The sequence below is a fragment of the Mesoplodon bidens genome, assembly GCF_964165515.1.
Source record: "Mesoplodon bidens genome assembly, chromosome: 4".
Taxonomy (NCBI): Eukaryota; Metazoa; Chordata; class Mammalia; order Artiodactyla; family Ziphiidae; genus Mesoplodon; species Mesoplodon bidens.
The window spans coordinates 148,729,164-148,756,419 of NC_138160.1; the positions used below are offsets into that span (position 1 = coordinate 148,729,164).

A 27,256-nucleotide genomic window follows, 5' to 3' on the forward strand; every position below is an offset into this window, starting at 1 on the left:
CTGGAAGCCAGGATTCAGCTCCTGGAGGCTGGGAATACCTCTGCTCGCCTACCCGAGGGGCAGGAGGGATTAACCGGCGTAAGCCACCTGCCGAGAAGCCCTCACCTTGAACTAGGTCAGTGGGGAGGTTGAGGATTTCACAACAAAGAGGTGGGACGGCACTTTTGCAAAGCGTAAAGCTTTATACACATGCCACAAGTCTATGCGTGGCGGAGAAGGGGCAGCGGGGTGGGGAGCGGACACCCGACGGCACAGAGCGCTGGGCTCGGGCCCAGGGCAATGGACGCACCACTCACAGAAGTGACGTGTTTGAAAAAATCGACAGACATGCTAGGTCAGGCTAGACAATAGTTTATACACATCCATGTCAGGTCCAGGTGCCACGCCGCACCCGAGGGGCTTCAATTCATTTACAAGCATCGCATCACAGTGCCTGCCAGGGGTCCGGAGAGCACAACCAGGCTTCCCCCGGGCAGGTCATCACACCACAATAATGCTTTATTAAGGGACAGAATAATATGCAGCTTTGGGGGGGAAATTTTTACAAATATCAAGAAGAACTAATCAAGCATCCTATATAAAACTTTCCAAACTTCCAGGGAGGTCTGCGAAGCAGGACAAAGTGCTCTTTACACAGGAATCAGGACTTTCAAGTATCTGAGTGGCATTGAAAATACCCTAACCATTCTACGTACATACACGGGCCAGTCGGGGCGCTCAGGAGGGGCCGAGCGAGCTGGAGGCCACGAGGCTCTCACTGGTGTCCATTCCCACAGACCCCCCAGCTCCAGGAGTTGTTCCACACGGGGCCTGGATGTCTGCAAAGCAAGAGAGGGAGGAGCCTCAGCCGCCGTGTCCGCTGTGGGGCCGGGCAGGCTGCCCGCTCCTCACTAGAGCTTGGGCTGCGTCCACCTCAAGCCCGTGTGCTTCCGTGGCACTTTCCAGCGGCTTTACCCTTGACCTTCCAGAGCAGGGGAAGCCCGTGGCAAAGATGAGGAAAGTGGGCAGCAAGGCCCTGTGGCTTGCTGGAGCTCATGCTGCCGAGGATGGCCGGCCTGGGGCTCACTGCCCCTGGGAAGCTTAGTTCAGAGGCTGCCCCTCACCAGTGCCGGCGCCCCACCCCGGACCCTCCCTCCCTGACACGGCTCATTACCACCAACCTTCAGGTCTCTGGTTTCCTAAATGCAGCTTTCAGACCAGGGCAGGCGGCCCAGGGCCTGGGCTGGAGCCTACTGCCTGCGTCACCATCAGACCGGCCCGCCCAGTGCCTTCCAGGGCCTCCTCACTCAGTCCCCGTTAGTCAAGAGGCGAGCGGGAGAGTGACCGTAACCGTTCTTCCCTTTCCTGCCAGCCTGAAGGAAAAGAGGAGGGTTTGGGACCCTTCTCACCCCCAACATCCGAGATGTCCATGATCACACAGTCGCCTTCCTCCTCCTCCTCCTCCTCTGTGTCCGCCTGGAAGCCGTCCAGGTCCCCAGCTCCGACCTGAACAGACAAAGGTGCACGGCCGTCAGCAGCAGCAGACGGACGGTGTGACCCCTCCCGCCACCCGCTTCCCTACTCCTGACCTCCTCTGCCCATCTTGGCAACAAAATTTGAGGAGTCTGTTTGACGGGTTATGATCCAAGGAAACTTTGGGGGAGTTCTCTCAAATGAACTAATTATGTTCAGATTTCTGAAAACTACCCCCATCGTTATTTACCTGATTACAAAAATAATTTGTTTATTGTTTTTGAATTAGAACTCTGGGTTTCCGGTTTGGTTTGAAAGAGAGATGGATAAAGCACACACTTTCTCTGAATTATTATTTGGACTAAGTGGCTGAGAAGTTAGTTGGTCAGTGTTTTCTTCGCTGCCCCACAGCTTCATCCCCTCTGCCTGATGCTTGGTAACTCTCTCCCTCTGACTGAGGCTCCAACCAGTTCTGCCTGTGAGGACACCATCTGCCCTCTGTGGACAGGGGTTGGGAGGGGTGGGAAGGCTGTATGGAGGGTAGGATTTACAGTGAGATTCCCAGGCTGTTTTCATTGGCTTCCACCAGAGGGGACAGAGAGACAGACTGTGGAAAGTAACAGGACCGATTTTATACATCACCCATCCACACGCGGCTCGCACTCTGTACATGAACAAAGAGCCAGCAGAGGCGGTGGAGTTGGGGCTACTTCCGCGGGGAGGCTATTTCTCAAAACACTCCTGGAGTTCCTCTGCTACAGAAGTCTCCGTTTGCCTGGAAAAGGGACGACAGCACACCGGGGCTGTCCGCCTTGCCCACGGTCCTCCAGCCTGGCCGGCAGACGGGGCTCAAGCTCGCAGCCCCCTCAGTGCTAGTGTAAAAGCTCCACGCTGGGCTCCTCGGGCTGGGAGCCACCGAGGCAGGAATGGCCCCAGGCAGGCAGGGGCACCTCTGGGGACGCTGTAGGCAGTTTCCAGCTACCTGTTTCAAGAGAGCTGACTGGCCAAGACGAACAGACAGCGCAGCTCTCCCCCGCGCTGCCCTGGAGGTACTGGTTTGGGTTGGGTGAGCAATGGGACAGATGTGTCTCTTGGAGCTCTCCCCAGCCCCTGGGCCCTCCAGACAGGAAGCCAAGTGCAGACGAATGAGGAATTCTCGGAGGAACCACCGCCCACAGCCCCGCAGGCACGCGACAGGTTTCAAGTCTCTGAAGTGAGGGTTCAGGACGGCGCTCTGAGTCCTGCTGTGCTGAGGGCCACGGGACAGCTCGCCACGCTGCTGTCACTACTGCAGGGGAGGGTGCAGCGCCGGAAAGTGAGCCTCTGGAGTAGGAAGACACTGAACCACAGAACATGGAGACTGGAAAGGGCAAATGCCGCCCCTGCCCATGTAAAAATAAGACCAAGGCCGAAGGGTTGAGCTGCCGTGGGGCCGCACACACACTTGGTGGCATAACTGGCACCTGACCTCAGCCTGTTCGATTCACTAGATCATGGTACCTTGTAAACCCATAAGGTAGCATGGCTACTTTGGACTCTAAATGAAAAGATTTTAGAATTCCCACAAATTGAAAAAGCCCAACCCAAGCTAAACTATTCATATGCATTTACAGTTTAGCAACAATTACCCCCAAGCGTGTGGAAGGATCAGTTAGTGGCTTTACCAAAACGCAAGGGGAAGCATTCCCATGCTCCCAGGCCTCCTCCAATCCCGACCTCAGAAACTTCCATCCGTGGCTCCCACTTTATGCTGGCACCATGCAGCACAGGCCCTGCTCAACGCACACCCAGAGCTATCCTCCCACCCACCCTTCCAAATCAACCAGCATTTTGTCGGTCAACGTCTCATTGAACCAGCCTCTCTTGCAGCTGGGGTGGCTATGCCAGAGCATTCCAGCCAGAAAGATAAGGTGGAAGTCTGCCACCCCTCCAGCCAAACGGGAATCCTTCCCAGGGTGGGCTTGGCCATCCTCGTCTTGCTGGCTGGAGGCACAGCAGCCGTTCTGCCACCATGAAGACAAGGCCACAAACTAAAGCAGGAGGGAGCGCGACAGGAGGTGCCTGGCCCCGGACGACAATGTTCACAAGCTCCGGACTTCTTGTTGCTGGAGACAAACTCCCATGAGTTTAAGGTGACGCAGGGGGCTTTATACCTGAGGCCTGCACAGTCCCAGGGGACCAAGTGCTGTCACAAGCAGGGTGTCCCACCTCGAGCACTCAAAGGAGCAGCGGGGATGACTCCCCACTGCCCTGAACAGCCGGTGCTCTGAGCTTCCCTTCCCAGGATGCACCCATTGTGCTGGCCCACGCTGTGGTCCGGGGTCCTTCCCACAGGATTCCCTGAGAAGGGGCTTTTAAACTGCAGACTTTAGCACCTACCCCACACCCACTGAATCAGAACCGCTGGGCCCAGCACACCCAGAACCACCGGCTGTGAAGCCTTCCGTGAGTCCCCGCCATACCGCAGAGCCTCTTCAAGAACTGTGAACGGGGAGAAGCCGCACTGACTGCTGTTCACGTGTGTCTCGTGGGATGAAAGGCGTCACTGACTCTCATGAATCAACCCCTCTCACTTGGGGAGGGGCACCCAGTCTATGTGGGAGCATTTTCTCGTTCCTGGTAGCTCAGTAAACAACGAAGCACCAATGAAACGTAAGAATCCACGTCAAGTGCCTGGCGTGAGGAAAGTAATAAGGGCTAAACAGTCGTTTTCCACGTAGAGAAACACAGGCAATGTACACGCGTGGGGACGGCCACACCAGGAGAGGAAGAGCAGAGAGGGGCTCAGGAAGACAGCTGTGTCTCTCGCGAGAATCTAAGGGAGGGCTGACGGGGACAGGAGCCCACGCACACTGCTTGGATAAGGACACTAAGGAGGTCTTCCAGACCCAGCCCCTTTCAAATGGGCTCTCTGGCCAGTTTCAACCAGAGCAGTCACACTCGCGGTCCTGCTAAGATTGTCTGGCTAATGACATCGACCGTGAAAAGGCTCTGCGGCTTGAACACATAACAGATTGCCTTGGGTCGAGGCCCAGGGAGGGAAGTGTTTGTGGGGCTGGGGCCCCCAACTCCTCACCAGGTGGGCTCCCCCAGTACCAAGCTGTGTCCACAGGCCTCACAGGGACAGGGGCTGGAGAGTGGCAGGAACAGCCGGCATTACCACACCGGACGGTTCTGACGGTCCCTCTTGCTGTGACAGTTTAGGAAGCAGGTTTACGTCGCACCCAAGACCTCATTGGTCTGTGGGCCGCAGGGAGAAGGCTACACGTCACTCCAGGAGCCGTTGCCCCCCCACCCCGCCCCCGGCCTCCTCACCCTGATGGCCACACACTAACTAACAGCAGAGGAGCAGGGGGCGGGGGTGGGGGCGGACGCGGACGCCGGCTCCCCTCTGTCTCCGTCACCACCCAGCCTTCAGCAGCAGCTCCTGGAGTGGCAGCACCCCCGAGGAGAGCCCGGGGTGTGAGCGGAAGACCCAGCTCCTCCTCGTAAAATCAAGTCTCCCCACATCTCTAGGTCTGTGAGATGCCTGCCTCAAGTGAGGACCTGGTGGGCTTCCCTGGTGGCGCAGTGCTTAAGAATCCGCCTGCCAATGCAGGGGACACGGGTTCGAGCCCTGGTCCAGGAAGATCCCACATGCCGCGGAGCAACTAAGCCCGTGCACCACAACTACTAAGCCTGCGCTCTAGAGCCCGCGAACCATAACTACTGAGCCTGCACGCCACAACTACTGCAGCCTGCATGCCTGTGCTCCGTAACAAGAGAAGCCACCGCAATGAGAAGCCCTTATGCCGCAACAAAGAGCAGCCCCCGCTCACCACGACTAGAGAAAGCCCACGTGCAGCAACAAAGACCCAAAACACAGCCAAAAATAAGATTTTTTAAAAATTAGAGGCTTCCCTGGTGGCGCAGTGGTTAGGGATCCACCTGCCAATGCAGGGGACACAGGTTTGAGTCCTGGTCCGGGAAGATCCCACATGCCGCAGAGCAACTAAGCCCATGAGCCACAACTACTGAGCCTGCGCTCTAGAGCCCGTGAGCCACAACTACTGAGCCCGTGAGCCACAACTACTGAGCCCACGTGCCACAACTACTGAGCCCACGTGCCACAACTACTGAGGTCGCGTGCCTAGAGCCCGTGCTCCGCAACAAGAGGAGCCACCATGCTAAGAAGCCTGCGCACCGCAACAAAAAGTAGCCCCCGCTCGCCGCAACTAGAGAAAGCCCACGTGCAGCAACAAAGACCCAACGCAGCCAAAAGTAAATAAAAGGAATAAAATCTATCTTTAGAAAAGAAAAAAGTGAGGACCCAGTGCTCACACCACAGGTTTCCAGTAAGAGTAGCTACAAGAACAGACTCATTCACGCCCACATTCCAGTAAGAGAAAGAACAATCAAAAGTGGACCCAGGCCGAGGCTCGGGCCCCAGCCTCTGGGTGTCCAGGCAGCACTGGAGACTTCACTCTGGGGACCAGCGTCTCTCAGGAAGCCTGCCCACCACCAGGCAAGGGCAGGCCCCTCGCAACACATGTCCCCACGGGGCCACGTGCTTCCTCCTCCACGCGCTGTCAGGCTGCAATCACGTGGCTGACTGTCCGCTCCACCGACCCCCATCTGTGTCTCCCATTAGATGGTGTTTTGCTCACCACTGTCTACAAGGCCTAGCAGGGTACCTAGTGCACAGCAAGTGCTTAGTAACTGTGTTAACTGAGTGCCAAAACTAAATAAAAGCCACGACATGGAACATTATTCAGCACTAAAAAGAAATGAGTTCTCAAGCCATGAAAACACAGGGAAGAAGTTTAAAGGCACACGACTAAGTGAAAGAAGCCCATGGAAACACTAAACGGATGAGTGGCTGCCAGGGGTTGGAGGGAGGGAAGGATGAATAGGTGTATCGTGGGGGTTTTTAGGGCAGTGACGCTATTCTGTATGACACTGTAATGCTGGATACAAGTCCTCATACATCTGTCCAAACCCACAGGATGCACAGCACCAAGAGTGAACGCTAGTAAACCACAAAGTCTCAGTGACAGTGACGTGTCCATGTAGGTTCATTAGTTGCAACTGCCCAGAGCACAGCTCTGGCTGGGGACGCTGATACTGGGGGGGAGGCTGTGCATGGCAGGGGCAGGAGGCACACGGGAAATCTCTGTACCTTCCCCTCAATTTTGGTCAGTTTTGTCACCTCAATTTTGCTGTAAATCGAAAACTGCTCTAAAAAGAAAGATTGTTAAAGATAACAAAGCTGCTGCGGGGTCTCACCTGCCCGTCATGCCGGCGCTTCTTCATGAACTGGGTGATGCACATGCTGCCCACCGACTTCCTCTTGAGCGAGACAGGCGTCCCCTGGCTGGGCCCTGCGGCGGGGATGCTGCCACTGTCCTCCCTGGTGGCCGAGGGCACTGTGGTGACGTAACTCCACTGGCAGGGCACGGGCAGGTGCTCCTGGGCAAAGCTCTTTAGCACCTGTGGGTGGACGTACCAGCACATCCTGTAGTCGGGTCTCTTCTCATATACCGAGTTCTCAGAAATAATCCGCTTGAGCCTGGCCTTGGAGGGAACGGCGGTGTCCTCGCCGGCGGTGGGGGTCTGTGGGCGGGAAGGGCCAGGGCTCGGGGGGCTGGCGGCGCTGAGCTCAGGGCTGCCGGCGTCCTTGCTGAGCAGTCCTCGGCGGCAGCACTCCTGGAACTCCCGGATGATCACCTTGCTGCCATTCACGTTCCCGTGCAGCAGCGGGAGCAGCTGGGCCAAGACTGGCAGGGAGGGGGGGACGCGTGGATGAGACTCGGGGCGGGATGGGATAAACGTGGCACCTGGGTTCCCCAATCTGTCACCGAGGCCGAGAAACACGGTCAGCTTCGGGTGGCCTTTTTTTCCCTTCTGGTTTTATTGCGATATAATCAACACACGGCACCATGTAAGTTTAAGGTGAGCAGTAAAATGCTTACTGACATCATGAAATGACCAACCATGATAGGTTTAGTGCGGGTGGCTTTTTATGGGTGGACTTAAGACACATGAACTTGCTCCAGAAGAGATTCTGAGAGGCCCAAGCCCCAGGAGGCAGGACTCGTTGGGATAAAACTGTCATGTCTCACTTCATGTGCCTGTTTCCTTAGTAACAGTCCTCATGTTCTCCTGGGTAGCAGGCCCTCCCCCGCTTTGAAGAGCTAGGGATGTGTGTGCTGGTTGGGCAAACGGGACGACTGAAGTGGCTGCCCCGTGCTGCTCCCGTGAGTGTCACAGAAAGCACACATGTGCTCAACAAGCGCTGGCTTTGGCTATTTTTTTTTAAGAACTTCTGAATTACCATGCCACGTGCCTAGGAAGTCTCCTGCCTGCCCCAGGCCTGGAACTCCCTGGGCCTGGAGGAGGTGGGAGCCCGAGCCCTCCGTCCCCACCCGTCCCCGGCACTCACTCTGCTGGTCCCTCTTCTCTCTCTTGGAGGCCTTGGGCGTCTGCTCTTCCTCGGGGGGCGCAGTCTCCAGCAGGCAGGCTGTGAACTGCTGCAGCACCTTCAGGTCAGCTCTGCTATCCCTGTCGGCCGCCCAGACACAGCCGATCTTCACGGGCTGGAGGATGCGGAACCTCTTCCCCTTGGCCAGAAACTCGTCCCACTCCTTGGCCTTCAGTTTCTGGCGAACCTTGTGGTTCTCCGGGTCGGCACACTCCTTGCAGGTTAGAGAGCAGACGCTTGCTCAGGGTCCCCCTCCCCGGCACCCATGATCCCAGCCTCTAGGGCAGTGAGAGCACGTGCAGGGGCAGGCCAGCGAGGAACAGCGCCCACCCAGCTTCCAAGCCCCGACGGGTGATGAAACAGGCAGAGAGCATTTTCGGACTGAGCAATAACTGGCACTTTCCCCCATTTGGTGCCTTAGGTGCATCTGCCCCCTCTGGCCATCCCCGGATAGTCACAGGTGTTTTTTATTACCTCGCCAGTAAGCCTCTTAATGCCACTGTGGGTTTTCTGGTTAACATGTGATCCTGAAGCTGAAATCACCATGCCCGGCCCTCTCCCACCCCAGACTGGTGCCACTGTCTAAGGCAGATACACTGCGGGCCCAACGAGACCTGTCTGCCTCGTTGGCTGGAAACGTACGAAGAACACAGGCCCTGCAAGTCTGGCTCTGAGACAAGTCACTCCCGCAGTGGCATCAGCCCTGTCAGCTTCCCCACTACCCAAACACCACAACCCGGCAGGCCTTCGGAGCCCTAGAAATGGCTCCCTCAACAGTCCCACCATCTGGCAGAACTGAGAAAGCTGGGGGGGCGGGAGTGCTGAGGCTCTGAGGCTGTGGGGAGCGAGGTCCACGCGGAATCGGCCGTGGGGGTGGGCTGAGACCTATGTCACCACCCCCAGGTCGGCAGCCACCAAGCTCTGGACCCGTTCCCTCCCCGTTCACCCCTCACCTCGGTTACTCCTTCATCCTCAGACAGGTACCCATGGGGCACGAAGAAACCATCATCCTCATCCTCATCCTCTCCCACCTCATCATCGTCATCCTCAAGAAGAGAAAAAAGTACGTTCATGATGTGTGGAAACAACACATGCTTCACGTAAAATTTTAACCTGTGAACGTCTAAGAAAGAAAGAGCCTCCTACTGCTTCCAGTCTCATTCCTATGCACACCCTGAGGGATCAGCCAAAATCCCATTACCCAGCCCCACTGTGCTCCAGCGGGGGTGGGGGTCAGGCAGGACACAGATAAGCAAGGCCCAGATGTAAAGCAGCGGGAGCGGCGGGCCCCTTGGGGAGGCAGCAAGCAGGCGGGCCCGTCCAGAGGCGGGCGGACGCTGCCCCGTCCACCGCCAGGCAGGTTACTGCCACCCAGTAAGGTTTTCCCAGAACAGCCGTAAACCCGGACGCTGTGTGTGACGGAGCCCGCCCGGAAGCCGGAAGCAGCCCAGCCACGCTCACCCCTTCGCTGTGGGAGAGGGACTCCCCCGGCTCGTCCTCCTCCCACTCCTCGTCGCTGTCCACCTCGTAGTCAAGGAGGTTCTGAGGGGGCAAACACACAGTGGTCACTGTCATCCTCAGGGCGGAAGGGGAAGGCAGAGCACGAAGGCTAGAACACTCAGGGAGCTCCCAGAGCCCAGTGACAAAGGCACACTGGGAAGGAAGCACAGAGGGTCGGGAGCAGCTGCCCGCACGCTCACCCGGTCCTGGGCCCAGGGGTCCCTCGGGTGGATGACCGTCGTCTTCCTGTTCCACGTCCCCCAGTAGGCCGGCCGGTGGTTCTCGGAAAACTGCAGCAGCTTCATCCTGCCAAACCTCCTCCTTTCGGGGACGCCGTCCACTTTGCTGCTCTCCACGATCACCACGTCGCTGAGGGGAGAGACTCCCGCTCAGAGGCCCTTCTGTGGTGCGCCCGCCCACCACCAGCGGCCTTCCCCCCAGGGCGGTGGGCCGTGACGGGCGGCCCCACCTGCCCCAAGGCAGGCTAGTGTTTACTCCAGGGGCGTGGCGCGAGGAGAGGGAGAAGCCCGACTGTCCAGCAGCTGCCCCACAGCACGCACCAAGGCGGCGTGTGACGGGTAAGATGGCAAGAGTGGGGGAATGTCCCTGCCCTGCCGGGAAGCCGGCACACACAGCCCGCCCTCCAAAGCAGGGCTTTCTGCGAACCCGCCGCACCCAGGAGACTCCAGAGGCTCAGGGGAAGCCGCCGAGTCTGGGGCCTGAGGCCCGGGAGGGAGAGAACCTACCAAGGCCACGGGACACAGGAGCGACCAGAACGCAGGGGTCTGCCCGGGCCACCCAGGGCTCTCTGACATCACCAACGGGCAAACGGCAGTCTCCGCCGGCACTAACCTGTTAAAAAGCTCTGTGTTCTGGTTACAAACCACGGTGGGTCCAGACCTGAGGGGCTGCCGGCTTTTCAGATCTTTCAGGAAGGAGAATTCGCCACTCTGCTGCCGGAGGAGCTGGTCTAACTGGTCACAGAGGTCTTGGTCGAAGGCGGTCCGACAGCGAGGGGCGAGGACCATGTGCTCTTTGATTTCAAAAGGGGCAAACTTCCCACAGGAACCGGCCAGGGTCTGAAATGGAGAAGGGGCATGATGGCACCCCTACTGTGACAGACCCGCACACAGCAGCGGTGAGGAGGAGCCGCTGGACGCGAGGCCCGGTGCTTTCGAGTCGTCCAGGTTGGGAGGTCAGAGGAGACGCGTGCACAGGCCACACGCTGCTTGATGGCATTTACGTGGGTTTCTGGAAAAGGCGAAACTACAGGGCCAGAGACCGTGTCAGCAGTCACCAGGGCTGAGGTGGAAGGAGGGAGCGGGGGACGGAAATGCTCTACATCTTGATGACGGATGTGGCTGCAGGGCCCTGTACATTGTCAGAACTCGCTGATCAGTACTCCTGAAAAGGACGGATCTCACTGGATTTTTTTTTTTTTTTTAAGATAATTAGACCTTGATGAGCAAACAGAGACCTAGGAGAGTGACCCGCCACACTGTTACAAGATGATTCGAAACAGAGCTGAAGCCTGACGTGAACCTGAAACACGGGTGTCTGTATCCTAAGAATCCTTCTCGGTAAACCCTGGTAGGTTTTTTTTTTTGGCTGTGCCGGGCAGTATGTGGGATCTTAGTTCCCTGACCAAGGATGGAACCTGTTTCCCCTGCATTGGGAGCACAGAGTCTTAACCACTGACCCTCCAGAAATTCCCAACCCTGGTAGCTTTGAGTTCCCTTCTTGGAGCTCCTTCAGCATCATGAATGTCTGTGTCAGCAGATCCCGAGGGTGGCAGCAAGTGAGGACAACATGGGGGGTCAGGAGGAGCGTGTACGTCTCTGTGGTTGGGTATAAGAAGGCCAGCCTTTCACCCCAGCAAGAAAACAACAGCTGAGGCCAGCTACCCTCACTGTGGGTCGCATGGCAGGGTCACCCAGGGAACTGTTGAAAATCCTGATGCCCAAGCCAGGCCCATCAGATTCTCTGGGATGGGATCCAGGCTCCAGTGATTTTTAAAGCTCCCTGGTGAGTCCAACACACAGCCGAGGCCAAGAACCAGCAGACTGTCCTCCTCACTAACAGCTGCTGGGAACATTGGGTATCCGTACGGGCAAATACTAGGGCCACGCCCCAATCCACGGGCACAAAGAATTCCAGCTAAGCTAAGGAACTAAATAAACATAAAAAAACAAAACTTAAGCTAAAAAAAAAAAAAAACCTGGAAAAAATTAGAACGTGTCTATAACCACAGGATACATAAGGCTTTCGAAACAAAAGCCAATTACGATAAAAGAATAAAAATGTTCACATTAAAACGAAAAATTTCTGTACAACGAGACACCATCAACAAGTCAAGGGGGAAGGAATGGACTGAAGGAAGTATGTGTAGTGTATCCCACCAAGAATGAAAACCCAGACTATATAAAGAGCCAGAGATAGGGGAAAAAGCCCATCCTATAGAAACATGGGCAAGAAACAAGAACTGGCAAGTCACAGAAAAAGAAATAAAATGGCAAGCAAACATGAAAAGATGTTCAACTGCAATGAGAATCAAGGAAAAACGAAGTGAAACAAAGATACGTATTTTTCACCCAACAGGTCGGCAGTTATAAGAAAATTCGTCACATCCAGTGCTGGCAGTAAGTAGGCGGAGAGGACGTATTTTGACGCACTGCGGGGACGGGAGACTGTCCATCAGCATTTCCTGCTGGGAGGGCACTTGGACAATAACAAATACAACTCTGTCAATGTTGTGTCCCCCAGACATAGTGGCAAGTCCGCATCCCAAGAGGTGTGCTGGTGACATCCATGCACCGTTTGGGGGGATCAACAGGGGAGGGGGATATCAACGATGATGCCACCCACATCACGACACTTTATGCAGCAACAAAAAAGAATGGAGAGGCCAACATGGCAAGAATCCAAGATAGGACTAAGCGAACAAAGCGTTAACATAATAAATTCATGATTTGTTACCTACATAAGCACACAAATATACGAAGGGATGCACACGCCCAGAGAAAGATCTGGAAGGACACCCTTGCATCAGAGGAGGTGGGTCACACCTCTGGAGCATGGAGGCAGGTCTGGGGTCTCCATAGGCAGAGGATGGTCTAGAAGGTGACCGGATGGCAGATGGGGAAGCAGAATCCTGTGCTGAATCCCACATGTTTTATGCTCAACCTTGTCTCCTATGTTGAGCAGAAAATCTCCAAGGGTGAGGACCGGGTCTTCCTCCCTTACACCTTCCCACACGGCTCCCAGCACAAAACTGTTGATGAAGCAACCTCTAAACACTTGGCAGTTTTAGCAAACATGCCACTTTTTGCCTTTTTGAGCACACAGTGAATGACAAGGTATCGAACCTCCAGACCCTACCAGAGATCAAAGCTCCCTGGGCAAGCAGAGGCCCCTCTTGATGAAAGCAGAGCCAGTGGGTCAGAAGACGTCTTTTTATTTTTCAAAAGGAACAGCCTGACAAAGGCCAAAAGTAAAGCGAAAGGAAGCCAGCTGCTCACCTTGGGGGCCTGTGGAGTCTTTGGTTTCTGAAAGAACCTCGTGATTTCTGCTTTCTCGGCTTTAATGCGCTGCAATGTAAGAGAAGAGGAGGATGAGGAAGAAATGAAGAGGAACTGTTTTAAAACATGCAAAAGCCCCTAGAACTGAACCCCAAGCATTTTTAGGTTGAAAGCATTATTTTGATGTTAGCTCTCAAAACCCACAAGCGGGTACCAGGTAGTCTCAAAAGGTCAGAGCTGCAGAAGGACCGGGATGTCAAGCCAGCAGGCACATGTCAGTTCTTGGGCCCCCACCCCGCTTCCCACTACCTCTGGGACGATATCCGATATCCAGCAGTAGTCAGGCAAAAGACCCCGCTTCTCAAACACACAGGAAGATGCAAGTTCTGGGAGAACATGCTACCTTTTCTTCTTCTCTCAACCGTTTCTCCTCTTCCTTTTTCCGCTTCTCCTCCAGCTTAGCCCTAAGAGACATCAAACTCAGTTTCACCAACCAGCACAGGCCTGGCCCACGCCCCGCCATCGTCCCTGGACAGGGACGAGGCTGGGCATGGGGAGGGGGAGGGGGAGGGGAGGGAGGGAGAGGGGGCGGGGCGGGGCGGGGCACGCACTCCAGGGCCTCCTGGCGCTCCTTGCGCCGCTCCTCCTTGCGCCGCTGCTTCTCTGCCTTCTCCTTCTCGTCCTTCTCCCGCTTCTCGCGCCGCTCCTTCTCCTTCAGCTCCTTCTCCTCCTCCCTCTTCTTTCTGGCCTCCTCCTTGGCCCGCTTGGCCTCCTCCCTCAGCTTCTCCTTCTCCTCCTTCTCGGCCCGGAGCTTCAGCTGCTTGCCCAGGCGCTCCTTATCCTGCACGGGAGACGGTCCACAGCTCAGCCCCACGGATGCCACGAAGGGCCGCGCCAGCGTCCGGGGGCGGCCGTGCGCAAGCGGAGGGCAGGCACGAAGGAACCAGCCCCGGGAGCAGCCTGCTGGTCAGCGTCCTTACAAAGAGGGGGCTTTTCAGTCCATTACATTTCCTTCTGTCATGAGAAAGGCGATGAGGGTTAGCCGACTGCCACAGGACCTTCTGGGCAATTCAAAGTAAGATGCATTTAAGGCACCATCTTCAAACGTGGGATGATGTTCAATTTTTACTTAATTAAAAAAGATTAAGTAAGCACCTCTAGGCTGCTTACGCCGGGTACCTGCTCTTGGATCTGAACTGCATTTATCTGCTCAGAAAGCTGTGGTGAAATAAAGACACAAAAACACCCACAGGTTTTGCCTCCCTACCTTCAAAACAAAAACATTTTCCTTCCCATCCCCCCAAAACTATTCCACACAATAGGGTTTCTTTTCTTTCTCTTGAAATGGGAGAGTAGGATGAGACAAGGAGGGGGAAACTGACAAGCAAGTCTTAAAAACGGGGGGAAATGAGACTTCCTTGGTGGTGCAGTGTATAAGACTCCACGCTCCCGATGCGGGGGACCCGGGTTCAATCCCTGGTCAGGGAACTAGATCCCACATGCATGCCGCAACTAAGAGTTCACATGCCACAATTAAGGAGCCCGCCTGCTGCAACTAAGACCCGGCGCAACCAAATAAATAAACTAATTAATTAAATATTAAAAAAACAAAAACAAAAAACAACAGTGGGAAACAGATGAGAACACATTAAAAAATAAAAGCAAAAAAAATTTTTGTCTAATCTTTACAGCCATTTCTCAAAAGAAAAAATTCTATCTTTAAAACCATTTCTCAAAAAACCAAAACGAACAAACATTTCTTGGCATCTGAAAAGGTCAGGTGTTAAGAAAGGACCCAGAGTGATCTCTATGACTACAGCAGTGCCGTTTCATCACCAGCAGGAGGAAACAGCTAGTTTTCTTGGATACTCTTTAAAGTGGGAACATCTCCTTTAATCACATCAGTTCCTCATTCCGAAGAATTCGTATGTGGCCTGGGGCGCTGGGTTATTATATAATTTTGATTTTGTATTAAACAAGTTTCACCTCCCAGACTGAAGGGCATTACCTTCTAACATAGCGCAGGGTAATTCTCAAGGACAGGAACCACCAAAGATGGGCTTCTCACCTTTGGCAGAAGCCCGACAACTCAGCTTTTGGTATGGGCCTATGATCATGCCCTTGTCCCTAGAGAATATCCTACCCTCTGCCCTGATCAACCTTTGCTCGCTTCACAAGAGCCATGGAGGCATGCTGGTAGAGATCTGAGAAAGTCCTTGCCAGGTACCCTCCGCACGTGACTCATGGGATACCTGAAGAAGGGGCTGGTCTGGATCGAGTAACTGAGTAATGAGACCAGCCGCGAGTGCCGGGTGGTGAGGAGGAGTCTCTCCCTGCTAACTACGAGGACAGGGGGCTTCTGGAATCAGGCCCTCCCCACTCCCGCCCCGCAGATGCCCATCTCTGAAACTACAAAGAAGAATGAGATAAACTCTAAAAAAGCCATCAAAATCTGACCCACAAAAATCGAACACAGCCATAAGGCAGACGGCACAGCAAGTGCCTGGTAAGCGCACAGCCAAGGGTCATCAGCGCCCCTTCCGTGAGCTGGTCGGGGAAGAAGTCCATGGCCTTCTCTGCAATTCATCCAGTAAGGAAGAAGGCCCCTGCACTGCTGGGTGTGAAACGTGCTGACCTCCAGATAACAGAATGGAAGACTCAGCAGGCAACCACTAAACAGTAATCACCCATCTGATGTAGGGGCCATCACGGTATGGCGCCTGGGAAGGGATGGAACTTCAAGCTACACGCGTAGGAGGCTGGGGCGCAGGGAGAGCCACTGGGTTCTTTTTAAGGCAATTTTAAACTACAGTGGGGCTGCCCAACTATTACGACAGTCAGTACTAATTATAATAAGAGCTTAGAAAAGCCTACGTGCAAAACCTTAGGATTCAACAAACCTAAAAATGATGCAACCTATAAGCACGAGGCCCAGTTATGCAAAATGAAGCAAGAATCAAAATAATGCTCAGAACAAGCAGGGGAGAGTGAAAACCGGGCCAGAGAAGGGCAAAGGGCTTTGCTTCCTATTTACTGCGAAAAGCGCACCAGGGGAACTTTCTATTTCAGGGGACATGTCTTACTCTTTGCAGTCTCATCTTGTTCTTCTCTGCAGAGCCTTTGACCAATTTCTTACTTATCTGAAAGGAAAGACATTGATCTGTAAACATGGGTTGTTTCTATCACTTTAACACGTTTAACATACCGCACAGTCCTTGGGGAGGGCAAGGAGGAAACAATGTAAAACAACAACAGTGAAAACCTTTCCAGGTAACCAGTTCCAGCAAACAGAACCAAAACTTCTTAGTTGGGTCATAAACTCCAACACATGTGGGGATAAAAGGGGAGACCGGGAGGCAGATAACCAAAAAACGTAGGAGGCCAAGCTGGAAATAAGAAGCCACAGCCAGGGCCCTTGGTGTCAGGGAGACACAGAGTAGTAGGCCTGTAGGCACCTGGAGAGGAGGCGCCCTGGCCACAGAGGACGGAGTCTTACAGGCACGCAGCCCAGCACTGCTGCTGCCCCTTCTGCTTCTCCCCAGAGAGGCTGACAGTGGAAATTTCCTGTGTGAGTACAGGCACACCAACACAATGCCATTTTCCCAACAGCATTTGCTCCCTTTGTGTCTCTGTGTCACATTTTGGTAATTCTCACACTTCAGACTTTTTCATCATTATTATACTTGTCATGGGATTCTGTGGTCAGTGACCTTTGATGTTACTATTGCAAAGATAGCGACTTGCTGAAGGCTCAGACAACAGCGTTTTTTGCAGTGAAGTATTTTTTAATTAAGGTATGTGCTTTTTTCAGACATAATGCTACTGCACACTAAATAGACTACAGTACAGTGTAAATATAACTTTTATATGCACCGGGCAACCAACAGATCCACATGACTCACTTTATTGTGTTACTCGCTTTACTGTGGGGGTCTGGAACCAAATCCACGTTATCTCCAAGGTCTGCTGTAATGTCTACAAATCAACACCCCGTGAGTCAAGTAAGACACGTGTACGGGCTGGATTCCCATGTTTGTACCCCCTGCCCAGCACAGCCCTGCTTCTTAGAACACAGAGTAAACGCCCAGGAAGAAAGGTCAGCTGGCCAGAGGTGGTAATCTGGTCTAGAACCCCTGTGTTCTAGAGCACAGCATTCTCTATCGTTCTGCTTCAAACTGAGCATGGGCTACAAGGACTGACCAAGACACATGGCTGGACTCCCTCGCCGTGCTGGCTAAACAGTCCCAGGTAGGAATACGCACAAGGAGTCCAGGCTACTGGCCTAAGCTACCTCCAGAGCAGGGAATCCTAGCGAACAGACCATTCATTGCATGGAAGACCAATGGGGAGAATTCAGACTGGAAAGAAATACCCAGCCGGGCTCATTTTAGACTTGAGGAGGCAGCCAGAAAATGAGACGAGCTGAAAAACCAAAAGCCCATTTCTCTTGAAATTGTCTTGACATGCCAACAAAACTGTGTAAAAACAGTGCTTCCTCTATCTGGGAAAGCCTCGCCCTAAGACTTCCTACCGAAGAAAACTACAGTTTAAGACATCCTTCTTACTCAGGATGCACCGAGTCCTTTCTGGACCAAGCCTTCCCTCAGGAGAGGGCCGCGCACCATCATGTGAAAGCCATGTGATCGGGAGAGCGCTCAATCCCACCTCACTGCGCAGGCGCCCACAGAAACGCCAAAGCTGTCTTACCAAGGGCTTAAGAAAAAGCATCTGCCGGGCTTCCCTGGTGGCGCAGTGGTTGAGAGTCCGCCTGCCGATACAGGGGACGTGGGTTCGTGTCCCGGTCCGGGAGGATCCCACATGCCGTGGAGCGGCTGGGCCCGTGAGCCATGGCTGCTGAGCCTGCGCGTCTGGAGCCTGTGCTCAGCAACGGGAGAGGCCAAAACAGTGAGAGGCCCGCGTACCGCAAAAAAAAAAAAAAAAAGCATCTGCCTCTCCAGCATCCACTTGGCCTGCCAAGCCTGCAGACTTGAGCCCCACAAGAAAGGATTTAACAGCAGGACTTGTAAGGTGCTGTGTCTATATCGTTGTCCTTTGTGTTCAAAGATGGTAGCACCAGGACTTCCCTGGTGGCGCAGTGGTTTAGAGTCCGCCTGCCGATGCAGGGGACACGGGTTCGTGCCCCGGTCCGGGAAGATCCCACACGCCACGGAGCGGCTGGGCCTGTGAGCCATGGCCGCTGAGCCTGCACGTCCGGAGCCTGTGCTCCGCAGCGGAAGAGGCCACAACAGTGAGAGGCCCGCATACCGCAAAAAAAAAAAAAATGTAGCACCAAACGTGACTGCCAGACCGCTATATGAGGGTGTTTGGGGAGCAAGATGCATCTGTTCGGTCTTGCCCATACTTGTTGAATTTCAGCTGCAGAATCAGTGCCTTTCACAATCTTCCCCTTTGCTGTGAGTCCAGGAATGAGAGAGTTGACGTGACTACCGAGAGCTGGCTTAACGATATCCAACAACCAGAGCAGTTACGATTTTATTTAAAACTAGTATCTCTATTGCTTTACCAGGCACTCGGATAGACCTTACTGAACTGATATAATTTTAATCTTCTTGACCTTTGGCCCAAGTATTTATAAAACTCTCTCAAAATATAGGCCACACATTTTACCAACCTGGAACTCAGCTACCAAAAAACAAGATCCAGGATTCCACAATGAGGTTGAAACACACACATCAACTACCCCAAAGACTCAAGGCAGCTATAACCACGTCTGTGAGGTAAAATTCCTGCACTTTATTCGGGAGAATCCTAGGGCTCACTCACTCTGATGTGATATATAAGGAGGTCTAATTTCTAGGCCCAGAGCAAGTAAGCAGCAGTAAGTGAGGGGAGGAGAGGTGGCTGTGGACAGGCCCCTCAGCAGCTAGAAACCTGACAGCAGGGGAGGGACAGCAGGTGGAGGGGAGACACGACCCTAACTGGTCCAGGCATGTGGGGATTGAGAGCAGGCAAAAACTGACACGCCCGTTCCTGTGAGCCACTTAACAACTCAGGGAAGCTCATGACAACTATTGTCTGTCAAGGCCAAGAATTAGAGACAACAGAAATATCCATCAAGGAGAATGACTATGCAAACTGCAGTTTATCCACACCATCACAGGACCATCAGCGTATGATATAGCAGTTAAAAAGAGATCTTCCCATCCCAATGTAAAAAAATTGCTAAGACACCCTGGAATGAAAAAGAAACATATTTACACTATATGGCCCATGTAAAGAAACAAAAATGATACTGTTTATTCCTAGGGATCTCTCACATACACACCACTCAGAGAAATGTAAGATGAAGATAGTGGCAACCTGGGGGACAGAAAAAAGCCAAAGGGGGCTGCAATGTTTCAGTGATCTTTTTTAAACATGGAGAATTTAATACTTGTATAATTTAAATTACCTGGGAGACAGTTCCAGCGTCCGTACAGAGGCAAGCCATAGATTCCAGTAACACCACCGTATCCACACAATCCTTTATGGAACAATACTCTTGAGTCATCAATAATGTAGGCTGAATTACACATCTAACTGCAAACAAACTGGAGAAATGGTTCTATCCTAGGTGGTAAAAAGCTCTGATGACAAATAGCCACGTTCTGGCTAATCAAGAGACCCTGGATTATCTCAAAAAGGTGTTCCTAAATTGTTTTTCAAAGTCGGACTCTCTAGATACCTGGGAGTACTTTAAAAAACAAAACAGGGACTTCCCTGGTGGTGCAGTGGTTAAAAATCCACCTGTCAATGCAGAGGACACAGGTTCGATCCCTGGTCAGGAAGATTCCACATGCCACGGAGCAACTAAGCCCATGTGCCACAACTAATGAGCCTGCACTCCAGAGCCCACGAGCCACAACTACTGAGCCCATGTGCTGCAACTACTGAAGCCAGAGCACCTAGAGCCTGTGCTCCGCAACAAGAAAAGCCGCTGCGATGAGAAGCCTGCTCGCCACAAGGAGAGAAAGCCCACGCGCAGCAACGAAGACCCAACGCAGCCAAAAATAAATAAATTAATTAAAAAACAAAAACGAAACAAAGCTCTCTCAGGACACACACACACACACACACACACACAAAATAGAGGACCAGCAAATGCTTAGGGGTTCCAAATGCAGAGATTTTACGATTCCAAGTCCAGAACTAACAGAGCCCAATAAAAACCACACACATGACATGGTAATAGGAAACAACCTGTAAGCCTTCAACAAGTGTCTGCCTACAGTCTGGAGAGGAGGAGGAGGAGACAGAGAGGAAAAACAGAAGAATAATAGTATTCCCCACAGTCACAGGGGTCAGGAAAAACTTGGGCCCACAGCAGGGAAAGGTGTGAAAGTCAGGTACCAACCATGAAACCAACCAACCAACCAGGAAATCCAGCACTCCCGAAAGGTGAGGAGCTAAACTGGAAAGCTGAGTATGTGAGGCTCAAGGTGGGCTGTCTCCGCCAGGCCCTCAGGCACCTCCTGGTGATCATTCCATTTCGCTCTCATACCTGTGTTGTCATCCAAAGTCACGGGGTTCTACTCCCATCCTGTGGGTGACTGGGGCGATTTCCTGCCACAGGCTGGGTGGCTGGGGTGGGGGGGCCTGAAGGCTTCGCCACCTGCAGTATGAATTATCTGCAAAGCTGTGTGGTAACACTGTCTTCTAGAACATCTCAAAACTCCAAGCCTGGGCTTCCCTGGTGGCGCAGTGGTTGAGAGTCCGCCTGCCGAGGCAGGGGACACGGGTTTGTGCCTTGGTCCGGGAGGATCCCACATGCCGCGGAGCGGCTGGGCCCGTGAGCCATGGCCGCTGAGCCTGCGCGTCCGGAGCCTGTGCTCCGTAATGGGAGAGGCCACAACAGTGAGAGGCCCGCGTACCGCAAAAAAAAAAACAAAACAAACTCCAAGCCTGTGTTCAGACCCAGATTGAGTGTCTCAAAGGCAGGATTTCCTAAACGCAGCACACTTGGTTTCATGTGCTCAGATGTTGCATGGCCACTCACCCCAGCGGACAAGATGTAACACTCTTCTGTGATAAGGCCCAATTGCATGGCTTCCCAGTCCTCAGGCTTGGCTATGGGCATAAAAACAAACTTAAAAAAAAAAATGAAGCTGTTAAGGAGAATGGAAACATGTGTACATGTCCTGCTCTCCAGGTTCACTGGCTGTCATGAGTCATGTGACAAAGTAGCTCTGCAAAGCAGAAGCAGCAGTCTGGAAGGATTCTGAGCAACTGGATGGACAGAACAGAACAAGATGGCTGACGGCAAGGGACTCAAACTCGGATTTTGAGTCTAGGTAAAAGCTCAGATGGAAGTTTAAAAAATGAGTATGTCAGTCTGCCACATTTAGAAACTTAGAAGGAAAAAAGACAACCCCGCTCTTGATTGATATTTTGTGTACCTAAAGAGGAAGCCGTTTTCCCATTCTCCAATCTCCTCAAGGGAGTAAAAGACAAGAAATGGAATCATCTAGAAAAATAGTCCCTTAGAGATCGAATTTTAGAAAGCAATCGAGGTTGGTGGTTTATGGTCAGATTAAGCAGGTACAGTTAGCAAATGAACAACCCACCCCAGGATCCAATCTTATGTGAGAGCCTGATGTGAACAAACACAAGTGCTACAAAACCAAAAAAAAAACCAAAGAACACTGTTCAACATGCTTTGGTATTCTTGACTGATTCTATCAGTTTTACCCACAGGACCTCAAGGACAGGTGAGAACAGAGACATCGGCCACCGTGCCGCTCGGAAGCCAGTAACAGAAACAGGCATTTCCAAAGTCACCTGTCCAGGTCCTTAAACATGGTGCCAGGACTCTCCTGTTCTCGCCATTCTGGGTGAGGTTTTTAAGATAGGCAGGCCGCGCTGACAAGAGCTGACCCTAAAGAATGCCCGTTTTATTCTTCCTGCTTGGGGTCTCTCCACCAACGCTCACTGACTGCTGACAGCAATGGCCCTACGAGTCTGTGTTGGAACAGGAGGTGTGCAGGGAGCTGAAGCTAAAGGCTGAGTCGAGGGTCACAGCTGCCCACTTACACCCATTAGTCACTAAAGTGGCTGAGGTGACCAGCACCGTTAATTACGTGAACAGCGCTACCAGGATGGCACCGACACACCGGCGACTCACGGATCCATCAGCATATCGCAACGTACACACAACCAAACACCCCAATGGCTTTCGATGCCGGAAAGTCACAGGACTTGGTCTCCGGCGCCACTTGCTCGGCCACTAGCCATCTGGGGGACACAGCGTCCATGGGTGAAGAGGGAGGGGCCGTACCCAGAAGCCTCTGGATTCCGACGGCACTGATTCGGGGGAGATACTCACTCTGCGGACGGGTGTGGAGGCGGGGAGGGGTCTAGGGTTGCTGTGCTGCTTGGCGGGCGCAGACTGCCCCTCGGGTGAGCTGGTGGGAGAGGAGGAGCTCAGGGACGAATGGCTCAGGACAGAGTCCTCTTCGGGGCTGGACTCCAGTGTCTCGCTCTCGGAGGGCACAGACTGGCCCGGAGGTGTGGCAGGAGGAGACTTGGCTTGGGGTCTGGCAGCCAGGATATCCTGCAGGACAACCACGGGCACCTTCCCTTTGAACAGGATGCCCCTGGCCCCACTCCAGCCGTCCTGGTCCTTCTCTGAGCATGTTCTCAGGCCACTGGTCAGCTCGGGGCAGCTTTGGGGCGAGCCCTTCTGTGCGAGTCCCCTCCTCTCCGCGTCCCCTGAGTCAGCACCCCCTGCCTCCATTTTGCACGGGAGGTCTGAAAGGGCCTCTTCGGGAAACAGTAGCTCGTCCTTCTGACTGACCGTTGGCAGCCCCCTGTCATCTCCAGCTTCGTCTGTGACCCCGTTTACACTCTCCTGGGAGGAAGAGGCTGCAGAATTTAGCTTATTGTGGCCCACGGTGCCGTCCGGTGGGCCACTTGAGTCCTCTGTCAAACCGATTATGACCACAGTCTGGCCAATACTGGTTTCGACTTGACTTCTTAAAAAGTTATCTAAGGGGCCCTTCCCGTTGACAAGTTTTGGCCTAAAATCTATGTTGGAGCCCATGTGACAGCTGTCCTCCAAGTGGTCCAAAGAGGTCTCTAAACCAGGGACATGACCCTGCACAGGAGCACCCTGAGCGCCCCCCATGTCGTCCAACCCGTCGTCGGTCTTCTCCTTTGGGACAAGATTCAGGCGCTTGAACGGCAGACGAGCTGAAACCAAAAGAGAAGGAGGCCGTCTGTTGAGTGAGAGTGTGAAGAGTGACAATCAATGCTTTAATATTCCACGTGCTCAATGAGTAATCGACCTTGCTGTGCTTGGGGGTGGGGGGACTTTCTAAAGTTTAAAAAGGGGTTATCTTCTCATTATGTACTTTTCCAACATCCTAATTAAAAGCAAAAGCAACAAACAAACAAACAAAAAACTGACAAGCTTTCATAGCGAGGACATTGCAAGAATTTCAAAGGAGAAGACACTTTCCGATCTGTTTGAGATTCAGTTCAAATTCCAAAGTTTTTTATTATGGGTGGAAATTTTGTTTGAAGATAAGTGCATCTGGCTCTGAAAAGCGAAAGAGATAGATCCATTTGCGGAAAGACTTCGTTCTGCTCCCAGCATCCCAAGCTGTTAGCTTTTCTTGACAATGAAACAAGTACCCTCCCACTGCATGCCAGCCTTCTGGCTGGTCCCAAGAGATACACAGCAACACCTCAAGAGAGTGAGGAAGTTCAGGTGAGTGACTTCCCAAGGAGTCCACATGTACTCAAATGCCCAAACATCTTATTAACTATTTTCTAATTTAATAGATTCAACAAACAAGCCTGGTTTTGGTCAGTTTATAAAATTATCATGCCCTTGGATTCTACAGTTTGCCCCTAATTCTTTAACCTCAGAAGACGGTTGCCCTTCATGTGATTCCCACCAACACCAAACCTGCTATCAGTTGACACAGGAGAAGGCAAACTGCTACAGGGGAACCAGATAACCAAGCTTTGAAAACCAGAAACCATCCTTTTTTATACAGTCCAGCCACTAACCTGGCCTAAAGGTAAATCCACCCCCCTTTTTACACGAAAGGATTTGGGGACACGTCCTATAAAACGCTGTTCAACCAGGGGCAGCTGTGCCTGCCATGTCTGGAGACATTAAAGGTTGTCACGACTTGGGAGACGAGGCTAGGAATGCTGCTAAACTCTCCACAGTATACAGGACAGCCCCCCATGACAAAAACATTACAAAATATCAATAGTGCTGGAGTAGAGAAATCCCACTGTAAGGGCAGCAACCTCTGGATATGCTCCTGGCAACAGCAGTGTAATGAAACGGATTTCCCAGCTTCCAGTTGTAAGATGCAACTGTTTTCTCCCCTTCAGCCCCTTGGAGGCTTCTGCTGGGGACCCCAAGAGATGGCCTCTGCTCAAGGGGAATGGAAAATATAATTGAGCGGACAATGAAGGATATAAACCAGGAACAAATATTTAACCCATTCCCAGAAAGTTACCTTGTATTAACTTCTTGACTGGAAAAGCTGGTCTGTCTTTGCAATCCATGGCTGTGAATAAGTGTCAAAGGATAAGTTATTAAGTGCTGGAAATAATGAAGTAGCAAACACACATGCAGTACCTACTGTGTACAAAGTGGTTGTCCAGTGTGGCTGATTTCGCCCCTAATCCCACCTCCCCAGGAACATTTGGTGACGTCTAAGGACATTTCTGGCTGTCATGACTGGAGAGAGGGTGCTACCAGCATCTAGTGGGTAGGGGACAGGGATACTGCTAAATATCCTGCCACACACAGGACTGCGCCCCACAACAGAGAATTATCTGACCCAAAAATGTTAATGAGTTGAGAAATTCTGCCCTGGACACCGTCACAGCTGGTTTTATTTTCCTTGAGCATATCACTCTGAGACTTCTGTGTTTATTTATGTCTCCCCCCCGCATAAGAACGCCAGCTTTATGACAGCAGGGAGACTTGTTCCACACTGTACCTGTGGCACGGGCTCAGGGCCTGGCACATAGTGGGAAACCAATGAACACAGTAACAGGGACAATGAAAAAAAGACTGAGTAAAAGTAGAGATGAGAGAAAACATTGTATCACTGATTTCACCATTCATATAAGCCCAAATCATCCTCCTCCAAACCAACCCCTCCCCACCAACAAATCTGTAAAAGTAGAATAGGGTTTATTTTCTTTCAAAACAGAGTTTATAGAAGGTAATACATCTTAAAGCATTTCAAGCTTGCCAAGTGCTGTCAAGAAGTGATAAGGCAGAATGTTTTCCTGCACGCACACACAAAAAATCTCAAAAAAAGCGTAACAATATCAAAGCTGATGCAGCAATGACTATAAATAGAACCAAATCTTTGGATAAATATCTTCAAATGGCTAGAATAAGTTTAGAAGCTGACACCCGCTAGATCTGGCTTGGAAAAGTCTAGTTTAGTTATTTTGGCCAATCCACATTTTTTTTAAAAAAAGATACATACAAGTGAGTATTTTTTAAAAGCATATCAGGGCCTTTTAAAAAACTCAGCTGCCCTTAGATGAAGCTGCTCTCCCCACTTCCAAGCTTGGAATATAAGAAAAGTACCCAGGGACTCACATTTCCTTTCTACCCATTTCAAGATATCATTCTCAAGTTTTCAGTTACCAAAAACATGGATTTCCCCCCATCAGCTGAAGGATACATAATCTTTAGCCACTTAAATTTATTTTTAGGACAACCACAAGGCCTTATTGGCATGGCCCTGAGTCACCAGCTTTGATGCAAGTGGAACAGAGGTGACCCGGGGCCCAGAAGCAACCTCAGGTCGACATAAAACGGGATCCCATCCAGGGATTCAGATTGTTCAAAGGTACACATACAAATTAACAAATACTTCTGTATAAACTTACCACTGCTCTTTATCCTGAGATTATATCCCTCATAATTTTAGTTGGCATTAAAACATCCTTCCCTTTTATGGTGCATGGTCAAAACAGATGGTGCTTTAAAAATTTTTAAATTAAACATGCTTAATGGGTCAAATGACAATCAGTCCCAACTTTATTTATATGAATTCTATGTCTCTTTGAAATCCCGAAGTCTGGAAACAATTAGCACACTGGTTTTCAGCTAGGGGGCCCCTTGACAATGCCTCGGATACATTTTTGGTTGTCACAACTGGGAAGAAGAGGTTGCTACTGAGATCTAATGGGTGGAGGTCAGGGATGCTGCTCGACACCCTACAGCGTACAGGATGGCCCCAAATGTCAGTAATGCTGAGGTTGAAAAACCCTGAACTAGACTAGTTGATGTCCCTACCAACCCTTAATTCATTCAACCAACCCATCTTTATTGGGCACCTACTATGTGCCACGCATTGTGCCAAGTGCTGGTGGTAAAATGGGAGTCAAGCAGGGGAGACAAGCCGTCTGGTCTTCCTTGGTTCACCACCCCACGTTTGGGGGGCCTGCCAGGAGCCAGAAAGCCCCCTCCCAAGACACAGGAAGCAGAAAGACAAGTCTTCACCATGCATATCCGGCAGCATCAAGAACCCGAGACCCCTACCATCCGGGCCGCTTACCTGGGCTGGCCCTGACCCGCAGACGCAGCTCTTCTGGTCCCCAAGCCCGTGTGACCCTGGACCTCAGTTTCCCCACCCGGCCACAGGGCCGCTGCAGGTTCCAACTTGTCCAGGGGACACAAACGCACTCGGTAACCTGCAAACCCCTCCCTTTCGCCTCCCTGGGCTTCAGCTTCCCCTCCTGGCCACACACACACCCGTCACCGCAAAGCGCTCTGGAAGGACAAAGTGACGCAAAAGTGCCGGAAAAAAAATGGTTGCGGCTGCAACAATAACGTCAAGGAGGGTGCCTTTCGGACTGCAAGGCCCTTCCTCGGGACTGCTAACGGCTCCACGGACCGAACGCCAGGCGGGGAGGAGCGGGTCCGGGGCCGGGAGGCCCGTCCGCCCCCAAACCGCCGCCTCAGCCCGCACAGGCCGCGCGCCGCGCCCCCCCTTCCCCTCGGCGTGGGCCGGAACCGACCTGCGGCCGCTACGCGGGCGCCCGGCGCCCCGCACTCCGGCTCCTCCAGCATTGCCCCGGCGGCGTCTCGAGCTCCCCTCAGGCGGCGGAGGCGCGGGCTCCGCTCAGGCGGCCGCTGCTGCTCGCCCTCCCGCCCGCGCCGCTGCTGCCGCGGCCGCCGCGCTCGTATTTGGCGGGAACCGCGGCGACCCCCGCGGCCCACGCGCGGATTGGGTGAGGCCAGGTCACGTGACGGTCCTCCTCGGGAAGAGGGGAGCTCCGGGAGCATCCTCGCGAGAGCCGAGGCTCCCATTGCTCCCATGGCTCCCCTATTGAT

The 27,256-nt window shown here is 52.7% G+C and overlaps 1 protein-coding gene across 2 annotated transcripts; it reads right to left on the reverse strand.

Annotated features, from left to right (window-relative positions):
- Positions 1-335: 335 nt before the first annotated feature.
- On the reverse strand, positions 336-27,117 carry CHAF1A (chromatin assembly factor 1 subunit A). 2 transcript variants are annotated; one of them, XM_081231481.1, is made up of 15 exons: positions 26,941-27,117; positions 24,408-24,458; positions 22,253-23,118; positions 16,014-16,070; positions 13,542-13,771; positions 13,334-13,394; positions 12,931-12,999; positions 10,265-10,491; positions 9,613-9,781; positions 9,374-9,454; positions 8,866-8,958; positions 7,874-8,126; positions 6,718-7,208; positions 1,389-1,485; positions 336-818 (listed from the first exon to the last, which is right to left on the reverse strand). In XM_081231481.1, exons 1-15 carry the CDS (start codon positions 26,990-26,992, stop codon positions 718-720), a joined length of 2,898 nt encoding a protein of 965 aa, XP_081087607.1. In that variant the 5' UTR covers positions 26,993-27,117; the 3' UTR covers positions 336-717. The 2 variants fall into 2 exon arrangements, with proteins under 2 accessions (XP_081087607.1, XP_081087608.1); XM_081231482.1 differs by lacking the exon at positions 26,941-27,117 and adding an exon at positions 26,478-26,590.
- Between the last annotated feature and the right edge of the window lie 139 nt (positions 27,118-27,256).

Excerpts from the sequence above, each read along its gene's own strand:
- CHAF1A (XM_081231481.1), bottom strand. The coding sequence starts at position 26,992 with ATGCTGGAGGAGCCGGAGTGCGGGGCGCCGGGCGCCCGCGTAGCGGCC. Across the intron at positions 10,492-12,930 it reads AGACTCCACAGGCCCCCAAG|ACCCTGGCCGGTTCCTGTGG; the intron begins GTGAGCAGCTGG and ends TCTCCATTTCAG. Across the intron at positions 8,959-9,373 it reads CCCTCTCCCACAGCGAAGGG|GATGACGATGATGAGGTGGG; the intron begins GTGAGCGTGGCT and ends TCTCTTCTTGAG.